Below are 15,452 nucleotides of genomic sequence, written 5' to 3'. Positions count from 1 at the left end.
TGAGATAATTTCAGTTCGCCCTTACATCCCCAATCCTGCGCGTTGCTATCAGTGTCAGCTGTTTAATCATACCAGCCAGTCCTGTTCCAATCTGGCCAAATGCATTATGTGTGGCAAGGATGCCCACGAGGGCACCTCCATCCCCTCGTTGCACCAACTGTATGGGTGACCACTCTGCTTCCTCTAGAGATTGCCCCATTTTCAAAGATGAACGGCTTATTCAGGAAATCAGAGTGAAGGAAAAGGTGTCTACATTTGCTGCACGTAAGTTATTCACCAATCGAAAGCCCACTGTGCCTCCAGCAGGTAAATATAGCACTTTCCTTGCATCTCCTCAGCCTACTAAGGAGGCAGCCATGCAGACTTGTGATCTCACCTTTAATGCCACGGTCGTCAGATCGGCCAGCGCAAAGATCACCTGTTCAACCTCCCCACATTCACCAGCTCACCCTTCATTGATTCCTGCTAAATCACGAGCCCCCAAATCGGACACCCGGACTTCGAAAGAAGAGTCTACTTGCGAAGATTTTTTATGTACCCCGACTTCACAACCATCCATTCCTTCCTCATCTCAACGTTGTGTTTCCAAGAAGACTCATAAGAAACCAAGTTCCTCCCCTTCTCCGCCACAGCGTGTCTCGTCTAACAGTGCCACCTCGCAGTAACCGCCCTCGGCCGTCTTCCGTGTCACAAACACGCATTGCTGGCGGCCGATCAATTGGCCGATCGCTGGTGGCAGGAGCTGCCCCCAAACAACCTATGGATCAGGATCCTCTGCCTTTGGCTGACTGCCCTTCCACGCTGTCAGCCACCGGCTCTCAGCAGTTGTTGAGTTGAGAGCAACCGTGGTAAGATTCTTCCCTGTTCTGTCCACCCTATGTCCATTATCCATTGGAATATCTGCAGCATTAGAGCCAATCGAAATGAATTGTCAATCCTCTTACGATCCTACTCGCCGGTCATCTTCTGTCTTCAGGAAACAAAGCTGCATCCCCACGATTGCTTTGTTTTTCCTCATTTCCAGTCAGTCTGGTTTGATCTCCCCTCTGTTGATGGGACTTCAGCACACAGGGGACTTATGGTTCTTCTCCTTGATACTGTCCATTATCACCCAATCCCCTTAAACAGTTCCTTCCAAGCTGTTTCTGTCCGTCTTTCCGTTTCTGGATACACCTTCTCTCTTTGTACCGTATACATTCCAACGTCCACACCGATGGCAAGAGCTGATCTCCTTGGTGAGCTCCCGCTCCCTATTTGCTGGTTGGGGACTTCAATGCCCACCACCCGCTTTCGGGATCTCCGCGTCCTTGTCAGCGAGGCTCTCTGTTGATTGACCTCTTCCACCAAGTGGATCTTGTGTGCCTCAACACTGGGGAACCTACATTTTCGTCTGCGTCCACGACAAATTTCTGTAATTTGGACCTTTCGGTCGGTACTGTTCTGCTAGCAGAAGTTATTCTTACAGCAGCAGAATGTTCAAACCTCACACCTCCGATTTGCACCAGCACCCCCCAGTTCCTTGGTGAAACAAGGTGTGCCGTGAGGCAATATGCGAGCAAAGACATGTTCTTCGCGTTTTCTGCCACCATCCTACTTTCGCCAACTGTATCTGCTATAAGCAGTTACATGCGTGATGCTGTTGTCATCCGCGATAGCAAGAAGGGAAGCTAGGACTTCTTTACTAGTTCTTTTAAAACCTTCACTGCCTCGTTAGAAGTACGGAGTCGAATTCGACGGTTATCTGGTGCGCCTAAGTTCTCCATAATCTCTGGGCTCACTGTCGCGCATTTTATCTTGGTGGACCCAGTTGAAATTTCTGTCTCATTAGGTAAACACTTTGCTGCAATTTTAAGCTCTTCAAATTACCCACCAGCCTTTCTCCCGAAGAAACGTGCAGCGGAAGTGCGACCACTTGCTTTGTCCTCTCAAAATAGCAAAAGCTATTACACTGTTTTCTCCATGTGGGAACTCCAACACGCACTCTCTTCTTCTCACTCTTCCACCTGAAGACCAGATGGTGTCCATGTCCAAATGTTGCAGCATTTATCATACCATAGTGTGCGTTACCTCCTTCGCCTTTATAATCGATTTTGGACCGACAGTACTTTTCCCAGAAGATGGCAGGAAGCTATCGTCGTTCCTGTTCCGAAACCTGGAAAGGACAAACATCTCCCCTCTAGCTATCGCCCCATTTCTCTTCTAAGTAGCGCATGTAAGGTTTTGGAACATATGGTGAATTGCCGTTTAGCCTGGGGCCACGAGTCCCGAGGCCTTTTAACACCTGCGCATTGCGGTTTCTTCAAGCATCGTTCTGCAGTTGACCATCTTGTTGCTCTCTCCACTTACATCATGAACAATTTTCTCGGGAAACGCCAAACAGTAGCAACATTTTTTGATCTGGAGAGAGCATACAATACCTGTTGGAGGACAGGCATCCTCCGCACACTCTTCTCTTAGAGCTTTTGAGGTCGCCTACCCCTTTTTATCCTTGAATTTGTGACAGCACGCACATTTAAAGTACGGGTTGGACTCTACTTTCTCCCAAGAAAACGAGGGTCCTCCAGGGCTCCGTGCTGAGTGTTGTACTGTTTGCCATCGCCATAAATCCAATTATAGATTGTCTCCTTCCCAATGTCTCAGGTTCCCTCTTTGTGGACGGTTTTGCGATCTTCTACAGCTCTCCATGAACCAGCCTTCTTGAACGACATCTACAAGGATGTCTCGATCGTCTCCTCTCTTGGAGCACCGAAACCAGCTTCCGCTTTTCTCGTAGTAAGACCGTTTGTGTCAGTTTTTGGCATTGTATGGAGTTTCCTCCACCTTCCCTACATCTAGACCCTGTCGACCTTCCGTTCACCGACTTCTCTAAATTCTTGGGACTAATGTTTGACAGAAAACTGTGCTGGTCCTCCCACGTATCCTATCTTTCGGTTCGCTGTCTGTGATCCGGCAACACCCTCTGTGTTCTGAATGGTACCTCCTGGAGAGCGGACCGAGTGGTCCTTCTCTGCCAACATCATGCCTTACTGCGCTCGACATTGGACTATGGAAACGTAGTTTACTCATCTGCTTGGCCGTCTGTTCTTCGGCGTCTCGACTCTGTCCACCATCGTGTTTGCGTTTAGTATCTGGAGCTTTTTACACCAGCCCTGTGGAAAGCCTTTATGCTGAGACTGCTGAGCCTCCTCTGTCCAGACGGCAAGCTGTCCTACTGAGTCGTTATGCTAGCCATCTGTCTTCCATACCTGCTAATCCGGCACATGACCTTTTCTGTGACACCTCCTTGGATTTAGGGTATGCAGGCCATCCTTCCTCTCTACTACTACTGGGAGTCTGCTTCTGTCAACTGCCACATTCTCTTTCCTTCCACTTTCCTAAAACTTACTTGACAATTGGGGGTACAGCACCACCTTGGCTCCATCCCCAGACCTGCCTGCTCCGTGACCTTTGTCAGCCTCCCAAGGATGGTACCCATTCTCTCGTTTATCGTCAGGCATTTGCTGCTCTATGCACACAAATGAAGGCTGCCACATTTATTTACACTGATGGCTCAAAAACATCATTTGGTGTTGGGAGTGTCTATATTGTTGGCGACACCCCTAATAGATTTCAGCTTCCCAACCAGTGTTCGGCTTTTACTGCTGAGCCTTATGCTGTTCTCCAGGCTGTCCAATACACCCGTCGCCATCAGCGAATACAGTATATTATATGCTCAGATTCACTCAGCTCTCTCCTCGTTCTCCAAGCTCTTTACCCTGTCCACCCTCTGGTCCACCAGATTCAGGACTGCCTCCACTTGTTCCACCTGGGGGGCATCTCTGGGTCCCAGAGTATCTGTGCAAACGAGGCGGCGGATATAGCGGTCAAGGCTGCGGTCTCTCTTCCTTTGCCCACTGTTCACGTGGTTCCGTTTGCCGATCTACAGAGTGTTTTATGTCGCCGTGTTGCTCCTTTATGGCACGCACATTGGTCTACACTTCCCAATAATAAATTGCTGGACTTGATAGCTCTTCCCTGTGGTTGGACCTCTTCCTCCCAAACTTATTGGGAGGAGGTAACTAGACTCCAGATAGGGCACTGTCTTTTTAGCCATAGACATCTTTTAAGTGGCAATCCTCCCCCGCTTTGTCCCCACTGCTCTCAACTGTGGACGGTGAGACACCTTTTACTTCAGTGCCCCTATCTTACTCCGCTACGCGCCCGTTTACAGCTGTTGCCTGATAAATCTTCCATTTTAGCAGATGGCACTCACTCAGCTGATCACGTCCTCGAGTTTATCACTGTCTGTGAGATGACGTCAGTCGTTTAAAGTTTTTTTTGGGCAAAACAACCCCCCCCCCCCCTTCTATAGTGGTTTTCTAAGCTTTCCTTCTGTTTTTTAGTTTCCCCACTTTGAGTTTATCTCCCATTGCTGCTGATTTCCAGTTTTGTGCCCTCAAGCCATAAAAAATAAAATAAATCGTACCAGATACCTAACTACAGGTAAACAGTGTTTTGACAAGTGTATCAGTTGTGGCTTACCAATACTTTCGCCTCATAGATCCACTGATGTTAACCTGTTGGTGGTGGTTTTCTTGTGTAACGGGGAGGGGGAATATTTAAAAGCTTTGGTGTATTCCAGCCCTGGTATTGACCAATTCCAGAAATGCAGCATGAATGGTTGTCAGAGCATTCAGAACACACCTGGGATATTTGAATGTGTGCAAGAATCATTGAGAAGACATGCTGAAGCCTGCCTTCACATGATCGGTGGCATGGGGATCACTTGTTGTAATGTATTAGTCCTTAAGTGCGTATCTACAGTTTGGATCCTCAGGGACTCTGGTATAAAAACTATCTATATGGTCATATAGGTTAACACCTCGGGTCCTGAGCCATTGCGCACATGTATCTACCATAAAGACTGGCTGATTTTAACGTATTTTAAACTACTACAATTCGTGAAAGGTTTCAGTTATAGCAATAAAATTACTCTTATTGAAAAACCTAGACTTTCTTGTTTAAAACCATATATGATATCTTTCTCTTGAATTAATACATACTTTTGACAAGTGTTATTATTATAACATTGTTTTTGAAAAAAGGAAAAATTGGTCAAAGATATATTCACTGTATTTTCTAGAAGGAAGTTTTTTTATTTTACACAAAAATTGTAATTATTATGGATACAGTACGGCTTATCTACAGTAACCTCCTGTAACTATTTTAGGATGCAATTTTGCTCTTTGTGTGTAAAATTTTGAAGTGCGGCATTTTGCACAATGCTACTTTACATTCTCTACACTGGTAGCTTGTGTCTTTTCGCCACACTTTGCCAGAAACTTCCTTATTTCCATAAGTGTAACTCCTTTCCACTTTGATAATGAGCAGGAGGGTGAAAGGGAATTTGTGCTTCGTAATTTCCTGATGCATTGTTGAGCATACAGATTACTTTGTTCCTTTATATGTTTTATTATACTGTCTGTCAGGAAATATGAAAAAAAAAAAATTCCAGAGGTGCACTGTTCTGGTCTAAAGTGACAACATTGCATATTCCAAATTGTCCTGAGAATATATAGATATGTGGTGCATGATCAGTAGTCGTCCAACCTTCCTCAGAATTGGTACGGCACACACGTCTCGGCTTCCCCCTTGCCGTTAGTCTCACTCGTTCTTCAGGCACAGTACCGACAGGATTACTTGCTGCTGAAGTGCTTGGACACCTGCTCTCCTCTTCTGAATCTATCAGAAGAGTAGTATTTCCAAATAAAATCATAATTATGTACTGAGAGTTTTACGTTTTGTTGTCAGAATTCTTTACCTGAACTGCCAGAAACTTCTTCTTGAACATAGTCCACATCATCATCAGAGTCATCTACAATATCTTCCTCTGAAAAATCAACGTCAATTTCTTCTAAATCGCGATATAACTCGTGAGCAATTTCTTCGTCCGTCAAGCCACACTTCGCCATGTCGATGCTACTGAGACCGCGCGGAAAAAAGTTGCCGCTCACAAAACCCTACAAATAAAAAGGGAAGCACACCCTTCCACAGCAGTTCTGCACTATCTAGTGAATAATACTCGAACTACAGTCCATACAGTGCCTTCCAGACAAGCAGGAGCTGTTAGAACACACAAAGGAAAGAAGGGGAAGAACGAGAACATGCGCCCGTATAATTACGGGCGCCGGACTTTTGGGCAGGTCGCGCACGTCCTTATTTTTATGGGTGTCGGCGTCTAAGTGTTACGATCCCATGTACCACACATTGCAGCCATTCACCCTGGTGCACCCTTGCTCACCAGTAATTGATTTAAAAAAATTCTGAATTTTTTGGGACACTCAGTAGTGTTGAATAAGTTGAATTAAATAGCTTCATTTGCTCTCATTTTCCTTTGTATCCTTATGTCTCCACTTGAAATCTTTGTTCATGTGTTTTAGTTAATTTTGGTTAAATTGATTTTGTTTTATGACCCTGTTTTTCATCTACATTATTGTGTTTATTATATCTGATTCTCATTATGTTCGAATTTCGTTTTATTTGTAAACCTGTCTTTCGATAAAATTTTCATGTGCATTTTTTGTCCATAGTACAATTGATATTTAGTTTGTGTTTTAAATGTTTCTATGATATTTACCATAAACAATGCTCATCTGGTAACAAAACTACATTTTTCACTCCATTGCACAAATGTAAATAGATTATTTCATCTTTTGTTTTTTAAATGATGTATCGAAATTTTCAGATTTTTGAATATTATAATAGTTAAATATAATTAAATTTATATTCACAAATGAAAGGGTTCATTTGGTGTTTAAAATTGTCATAAAGGAATAGAAACAAAAAATACATTTAAACCAGTTAATTGAATAAAAATATTGATCAAAATTATTTTGATGGAGATTTAAAAATGAAATAAAAATTTAGTACACCTGATGAGATTCAAACTCACAACCTCCTAAATGTGAAGCTATTTCCTATCCATTACCCCATACAATCAGACTATATAATGCAATTTATTTAACACTGTTGAGTGTCACACAAAATTCAAATATTTTTTAAAATTTTTTTACCAATTATCTGCAAAGCGGAAGCCACCAGAGCAAATGGCTGCAGTGTGCTGTATGTGGAATCTTATCTCCATTATCATATAGATTGTTTCAAAATGCCAATCACACCTCTAGGAACTTTGTCAGGTGTGATAAGCCATATCAGGGAAACTATTGCCTTCCAAATCTATATTAGGATTATTCACATGTTTCAGTGTCTCCTGTTGCCCCTCACACTTGTATTTATAATAGTTAAACATCCTGTATTTTTGATGAAATACAGTTTCGTCTGAAACACTGTTTATTAATGAAGGATGCAACTTCCATTGTGACATAAGTGAAAAGTACATCATGACTAGGACTGTGTGCCATGGTTGCACTCAAATGGTTAATGGACATTGCCAGCCTGTGGCTCACACAAAGGTGATGCATTTGGCCTCTTCATTTGCTGTGCTTCCTGGAAGACCCTGCAGGCATCCGTTGTAAACTTAATGTTACAGGATATGCTACACTCATATCCTGTACAATACTCATGATACATGAGAGTATGGTACACTTACATACTGCTACTCTATTTTTCTTTGTATTTTACTGGTGAACCTAACAACACTTTGCACTTGGCACATAATATACAAATTGGATGTACATTCCAAACTACTAACCCTCTCTTTATCCACCTCCTGAACCTCTCTTTGTCCGCCTCCTGAACCTCTCTTTGTCCGCCTCCTGACCATCTCTTTGTCCGCCTCCTGACCCTCTCTTTGTCCGCCTCCTGACCCTCTCTTTGTCCGCCTCCTGACCCTCTCTTTGTCCGCCTCCTGACCCTCTCTTTGTCCGCCTCCTGACCCTCTCTTTGTCCGCCTCCTGACCCTCTCTTTGTCCGCCTCCTGACCCTCTCTTTGTCCGCCTCCTGACCCTCTCTTTGTCCGCCTCCTGACCCTCTCTTTGTCCGCCTCCTGACCCTGACCCTCTCTTTGTCCGCCTCCTGACCCTGACCCTCTCTTTGTCCGCCTCCTCACCCTGACCCTCTCTTTGTCCGCCTCCTGACCCTGACCCTCTCTTTGTCCGCCTCCTGACCCTGACCCTCTCTTTGTCCGCCTCCTGACCCTGACCCTCTCTTTGTCCGCCTCCTGACCCTGACCCTCTCTTTGTCCGCCTCCTGACCCTGACCCTCTCTTTGTCCGCCTCCTGACCCTGACCCTCTCTTTGTCCGCCTCCTGGCCCTGACCCTCTCTTTGTCCGCCTCCTGGCCCTGACCCTCTCTTTGTCCGCCTCCTGGCCCTGACCCTCTCTTTGTCCGCCTCCTGGCCCTGACCCTCTCTTTGTCCGCCTCCTGGCCCTGACCCTCTCTTTGTCCGCCTCCTGGCCCTGACCCTCTCTTTGTCCGCCTCCTGGCCCTCTCTTTGTCCGCCTCCTGGCCCTCTCTTTGTCCGCCTCCTGGCCCTCTCTTTGTCCGCCTCCTGGCCCTCTCTTTGTCCGCCTCCTGGCCCTCTCTTTGTCCGCCTCCTGGCCCTCTCTTTGTCCGCCTCCTGGCCCTCTCTTTGTCCGCCTCCTGGCCCTCTCTTTGTCCGCCTCCTGGCCCTCTCTTTGTCCGCCTCCTGGCCCTCTCTTTGTCCGCCTCCTGGCCCTCTCTTTGTCCGCCTCCTGGCCCTCTCTTTGTCCGCCTCCTGGCCCTCTCTTTGTCCGCCTCCTGGCCCTCTCTTTGTCCGCCTCCTGGCCCTCTCTTTGTCCGCCTCCTGGCCCTCTCTTTGTCCGCCTCCTGGCCCTCTCTTTGTCCGCCTCCTGGCCCTCTCTTTGTCCGCCTCCTGGCCCTCTCTTTGTCCGCCTCCTGGCCCTCTCTTTGTCCGCCTCCTGGCCCTCTCTTTGTCCGCCTCCTGGCCCTCTCTTTGTCCGCCTCCTGGCCCTCTCTTTGTCCGCCTCCTGGCCCTCTCTTTGTCCGCCTCCTGGCCCTCTCTTTGTCCGCCTCCTGGCCCTCTCTTTGTCCGCCTCCTGGCCCTCTCTTTGTCCGCCTCCTGGCCCTCTCTTTGTCCGCCTCCTGGCCCTCTCTTTGTCCGCCTCCGGACCCTCTCTTTGTCCGCCTCCGGACCCTCTCTTTGTCCGCCTCCGGACCCCCTCTTTGTCCGCCTCCGGACCCCCTCTTTGTCCGCCTCCGGACCCCCTCTTTGTCCGCCTCCGGACCCCCTCTTTGTCCGCCTCCGGACCCCCTCTTTGTCCGCCTCCGGACCCCCTCTTTGTCCGCCTCCGGACCCCCCTCTATGTCGGCCCCCCTCCCCCACACACACTCCCGTTTCCCTCGACTGCACCCCCTTCCGTTTTCACATTTTTCTTGACTGTCTCCCGCTCCCATTTCCTTGACCCGCCCCACGATTCATTTTCCTTCCACTCCACACCCCCCCCCCTCTCTTTTCCTTCCACTCCCCCCCTCCCTCAGGTTTCTCTCGACTGCCCTTCCTCTTCTTCGATCGCATCCTCGTCTCCTCCGGGCCTCCCATCAGCACGATGAAGGAGGTGAAACATAACCTTTGAAAAATTTATAAATTACCTTGCTGATAAACCTCTTACATTATTTGATTTCAAACTGCTGAGCAAAACAGAAAGTACTCACACGTTTCTCTTTACTTATTCTGATGATCACTAAACTAACACACATTTTTAGCACAACACAAATCTGACTTTCAATAATCCCTACAAAAGAAAGGCCCTAACTAACAATAACCTATACCTTTCATGAAGCACTTGCATCACAAAAATCTTCGTTGCTCGAACTACTGCAATACAGCGAGCGCCAATACTGCCAGCTAAATAAAAGATTCTAACTACTGAAGGACTAGCTGCTGATAGGCATAGTCAGCAAATGAAAGATTTTGATAGAGAACAAACAATGTATTAACAAAGATTCCAAGACTTACCAAGTGGGAAAGCGCCGGTAGATAGGCACAATAAATAAAACACATACAGAATTTCTAGCTTTCGCAACCAATGGTTGCTTCTTCAGGAAAGAGGGAAGGAGAGGGAAAGACGAAAAGATGTGGGTTTTAAGGAAGAGGGTAAGGAGTTATTCCAATCCCGGGAGCGCAAAGACTTACCTTAGCGGGGAAAAAAGGACAGGTGTGTACACACACACACACACACACACACACACACACACACACACACACACACACACACAGCACACACACACACACAGCACACACAGGCACAAGCAGACATTTGACATATTTTACTGGACAATATTTAATATTTATGTCTGCTTGTGTCTGTATGTGTATGGATGGATATGTGTGTGTGTGCGCACGCGCGCGCGAGTATATACCTATTCTTTTTTCTCCCTACGGTAGGTCTTTCTGCTCCCGGAATTGATTTGACTCCTTACCCTCTCCCTTAAAACCCACATCCTTTCATCTTTCCTTTTACTTCCCTCTTTCCTGACGAAGCAGCCGCCGGTTGTGAAAGCTCGAAATTCTGTGTACGTGTTTGTGTGTTTTATTTATTGTGCCTATCTACCGGCGCTTGCCCGCTTGGTAAGTCTTGGAATCTTTGTTTTTAATATATATATAATCTACCCACATCCACCACTGCTGGCGGCTCACCTCCAACTGCGCAACGCTACACGCTGTTCCCATCCAGTTGCCCAACACTACAATAGCAAACAACAATGCAAAGCAGCCACGGAATGCACTCAGCACAGCCAGTGATTTTCATACAGAGCACTACATGGCATTACCAATAAAAAACCTAAACAGCCTATTTACAAAGGTATCAGGGTTCATCAGACCATGGTAACACTCTGCCGCTGCGCCATTGTCCAGTGCCAGTGATGATTGCACTTTTCAGTCATAGTTACTGACCTCATGGTATTAACATTGGCATATGCATGCGTCATCGACTAGGTGATGTGGCTGTCGCCTGGATGGCTTTATATCAATAGTAGGTCATTTGTGGTCGTAAATTCTGACTGATCAGTGTAATATGACAATAATGTTTCTTCTACATTTGGTTGGGTATATATGACATAAACGTATTTTTGATCCATTGATGAACACTGTTTTTCTCCTGTGAAGATGATTGTAACGGCACTACTCAATATCGGTAGAGAATATGTGGACAACTGTACTGCTGATGGCAGAGATAAGTTTTTTTTTTCAAAAATATTTGACTCCTACCGACATACGGGGAAATGGCCAACAGGAAACAGCTTACCAAATACATTAGTATGTAGTTTCTGCCTTCTTTTTTAAAAATAAATAACTGCATGTGCTTCTGTGGAGCCACTGACAAAGGTGTACATTGTGTCATAAGATGTTGTTATGCAGGTGCCAGCTGATAGACAACCTGAAGAAGACAGCCGGAGTAGAAGGGGGCAGCCAGCAGACAGCGGTAGAAACCGCAGTGTGGGTAGCCCACGCAGCCGCGCCCACCAGCCCTACCGAGGTGAGCCTCTGGGATACGACTGATCATTGAATAAGGGACTTCAGTGTAGGAGCTAATGTTAGAAGAAATCTCTATTCGACAGACTTTGACCTGAGTACCTTGCTGTGGCCAGTGAAATTGTTACTATCAATAACTCAACGTTTGGCACAGCCCTTGTAGCAAACTTTGCTTCACATTCAATTACAGCCCTTAGACTTACAGTTTACTCCAGACCACAAAAAGAAAACCCAAGTCTTCATGCAACTCGATGCTATTAACGCTTTCACTGCTCTGCGCGCGCTTTTGTGTGTTGTGTTAGTGATATGGACATCAGTGTGCGTTCTGAGCTGCCGACTGTTCACTGCTGTGGACATGTTACTTCTGTACTTTCGAGAATAAAAAAAGTTTCAAGTTTTGTCATACAGCATAATTATGTGCCTCATTTCACACTATCAGTTGCAAAAAAACCTTGATTAGATATCTAGAATCATTTATAAGATATGACAACTCAATTGACAATGTGCAGGGTTGTAGAGAAACATGCTTTCACGAGTGTCTGACAAACAGAAAACCCATTAATTTGAGAATCAAATGGGCATATACCATATACCAACATAAATGCCCAATAGCATCATGTAAGGTATGTAAACTAATGCATACTTCCACTCTATTTGCCAATTAAGTTATAAATAGAACTTTGACGTAATGTTAACAAGCAGCACACAGTGCATCAGGTTGCTAATACATATCTCTACTGTGAACTATGGACAAAGGATGTATAATATTTTACAACAATTATTCATTCACAATTCTAAATGTTATCTACCAGAAGTTTTGCTAAATGTCAATATGTAACAACAATTTTACATAGAAGATAAAAAATAACCCACTGAAGATGGCACAAAAAGTGTTGAAACATGTGCAGTGTTACGTGGCTTTATGCTTAATTACAGACTTACTGTTTCATCAGTTGATTTGTTTTCACCATGTAGTGTCCGCAGTTTACATCCTCCTTCATTGCTGAGCGATGTATCACTTTTCGTTCTGACGCCACAACTCTTCCTTTCCTATACCTTTACTACTTTTTATCTATATAAATGATGAACTATTGGTTTTGTCATTTAACAACTTCTTAATAACTGTGGAAGTATTACAGGCATCGGGTTCCACCTAATGTGTCACACGCCTATACGTTTTACAGGAACCTTTCAAGACTCGGTCGATCTGTTTACAAAGAGAAAGCAGAATATCTCTTCCTTTGACGTTGTCCCGCGACAACCTAGGAAGCTCGATGCCCTCGCGGGCTGTTCCGTGACTCGCAGTAGTTTGCAGCATTCGTTTTATTCCTCGCCCACTTGCCGCTACGTCAAACTTTCGTGGTGATCGTTGGGCAACGTCTTCCACATTATCTGCAACATAAATAAACTCTCTTTCCACAGTATTTCTGAAAACCCAAAAACAAACTTAGAGAACATAATAATAATAATAATAATAATAATAATAATAATAATAATAATAATAACTGTTCTTACAATTATTCGTGTAAGTCTTGGTCGAGTTAATGAGGGGTGGGACAGGCCTAAGGCTTGTGACATCACACATGTCTGGGTGAAACAAAACGGAAAAAGATGTCTTGCATAAGACTGAATTCCTCGTCCTATTTTCGTAGCAAGCATGGATTTAAGAAGAAGAACTGCAACACCGCAAGATGATTAACGTAGGGGCACATTATGTGCAAATACGTATGTGTGCTGCTGCAAAGCAGCACTACACGGTAATGTTGAGTATTACAGCTGACGAACGAAAATTTCCACTGTATGTAGTTTTTAATTGTAAAACCGTCCCCGAGGGAGAAAGCTTCCCAGCTGGTTTTATTGTAAGAGCTTGTGACATTATGCTGCAGTGATTTGTAATGACATTAAGTTGAACTGCTAAGATGTGTGCATGTCATTTTGAAATTGACAATTTATGATCCGATGGGAAAAGATCTCCATTATAGACTGCGCAATGACTTTTCTGGCCGAAATTTAGGAACCGGCCAAGACTCACGCAAATACGATAACTCGAGTATTGTTGACTATTTTTCAACACGAGCCCATTCCATAGAGTATATATGTCATTAAATTATATTCTCTGAATATACCGTATTTACTCAAGTCTGAGCTGCACTTTTTTTCTGGTTTTTGTAATGAAAAAAACCGCCTGTGGCTTAGAATAGAGTGCAAAGTAAGCGGACGTTCTGAAAAATGTTGGCAGGTGTCGCCACAACTAACTTCTGCCGTCAAATATATGTCGCAATACACAGGTATGCTTTGCAAGCACAAAGATAAATACTGGCGCTAAAACCTCTGCATCAGTAAGTAAATTAAAAGGTAGAAGAATGTAAACATTATGCCATGTATTCTTTCGTGTTTGCTGCTATTTCATTTAAATCCTGTCTGCCTAATAAACTACGAAACTAGAACAGCAAACGTGGAAGAATATACATATCGTGTCATGTTTATATTCATATTATTCTTATGCCTAATAGTGATACATTCAGAAACTAAGCACGGCAACTGACTAGATTTTTAAATCTAAGATGACCCTATTTTCTGTACAGAATGTAATGTACTAAAGAGTCGTCTGCAAAGATTTTCAAACGGAGAAAAATTTTGACTAAACTATCGCTCAGAACATCTTCTATCATACATAGTCTATTATTTGGTTCTTGTTGATCATTATCAAAGAAAGCAGCCATTTAAGTAATAACAAATAGCAGACTCTCGCCATTGTTTTGCTTATGAGACAATTCCTCTCTTTTTCTTTTCTTTTTTTAATTGTAAGCTGTGGTAGTGCGCCTAAAAGCAAGCCATGTCACGAGTGGCATTATCAGAATGTAACAAACAATGCATGATACAGTACAGAATGCATTTTCAGCTTAGAGTGACATAAATACCTATAACAAAGAGAATGCCACTTACAAGATCAAAGCAAAATAAGCAGTAGATTCAAACCAGACGAAGCATGCGAAAAAGGAAGGGTAGCCAGGAAGACAGGAAGAAGATGCTGTGATGTGCTAATTATTAGTTTTTTCAGAGCATTCACTCAAGGTTGGCGCCGGTGATGACATGAGGAAAGTTTCCAACCGATTTCTCATACACAAACAGCAGTTGACCGACGTTGCCTGGTGAAGCGTTGTGTGATGCCTCATGTAAGGAGGAGAAATGCGTACCATCACGATTCCGACTTTGATAAAGGTCGGATTGTAGCCTATCGCGATTGCGGTTTATCGAATGGCGACATTGCTGCTTGCGTTGGTCGAGACCCAATGACTGTTAGCAGAATATGGAATCGGTGGGTTCAGGAGGGTAATACGGAACGCCGTGCTGGATCCCGACGGCCTCGTATCACTAGCAGTCGAGATGAAAGGCATCTTATCCGCACGGCTGTAACGGATCGTGCAGCCACGTCTCGATCCCTGAGTCAACAGATGGGGACGTTTGCAAGACTACAACCGTCTTCAAAAATAGTTCGACGACGCTTGCAGCAGCACGGACTATCAGCTCGGAGACCCCGGCTGCTGTTACCCTTGATGGTGCATCACAGACAGGAGCGCGTGCGATGGTGTACTCAATGACGAACCTGGGTGCACGAATGGCAAAAACATCGTTTTTTCGGATGAATCCAAGTTCTGTTTACAGCATCATTACGGTTGCAACCGTGTTTGGCGACATAACAGTGAACGCACATTGGAAGCGTGTATTCGTCATCGCCATACTGGCATATTACCCGGCATGATGGTATGGGGTGCCATCGGTTACACGTCTCGGTCACCTCTTGTTCCCATGGATGGCACTTTGAACAGTGGACGTTACAGTTCAGATGTGTTACTACCTGTGGCTGTACCCTTCATTCGATCCCTGCGAAACCCTACATTTCAGCAGGATAATGCACGACCGCATGTTGTAGGTCCTGTACGGGCCTTTCTGGATACACTAAATGAACGACTGCTGCCCTGGCCAGCACATTCTC

The 15,452-nt window shown here is 44.9% G+C and overlaps 1 protein-coding gene across 1 annotated transcript in view; it reads left to right on the top strand.

Annotated features, from left to right (window-relative positions):
• LOC126295019 (protein shuttle craft-like) overlaps nt 1-15,452 on the top strand; it is a 223,599-nt gene that overhangs the window by 43,293 nt on the left and 164,854 nt on the right. Inside the window, exon 6 of the mRNA XM_049987271.1 lies at nt 11,342-11,459. Coding sequence (XP_049843228.1) covers nt 11,342-11,459 — 118 coding nt within the window. The remainder of the gene's footprint in view (nt 1-11,341; nt 11,460-15,452) is intronic.

The sequence above is a fragment of the Schistocerca gregaria genome, chromosome 11 (genome assembly GCF_023897955.1).
Source record: "Schistocerca gregaria isolate iqSchGreg1 chromosome 11, iqSchGreg1.2, whole genome shotgun sequence".
Lineage (NCBI taxonomy): Eukaryota > Metazoa > Arthropoda > Insecta > Orthoptera > Acrididae > Schistocerca > Schistocerca gregaria.
The sequence above is the reverse complement of the archived record's forward strand: the minus strand, read 5'-3'. Positions and strand labels throughout refer to the sequence as shown.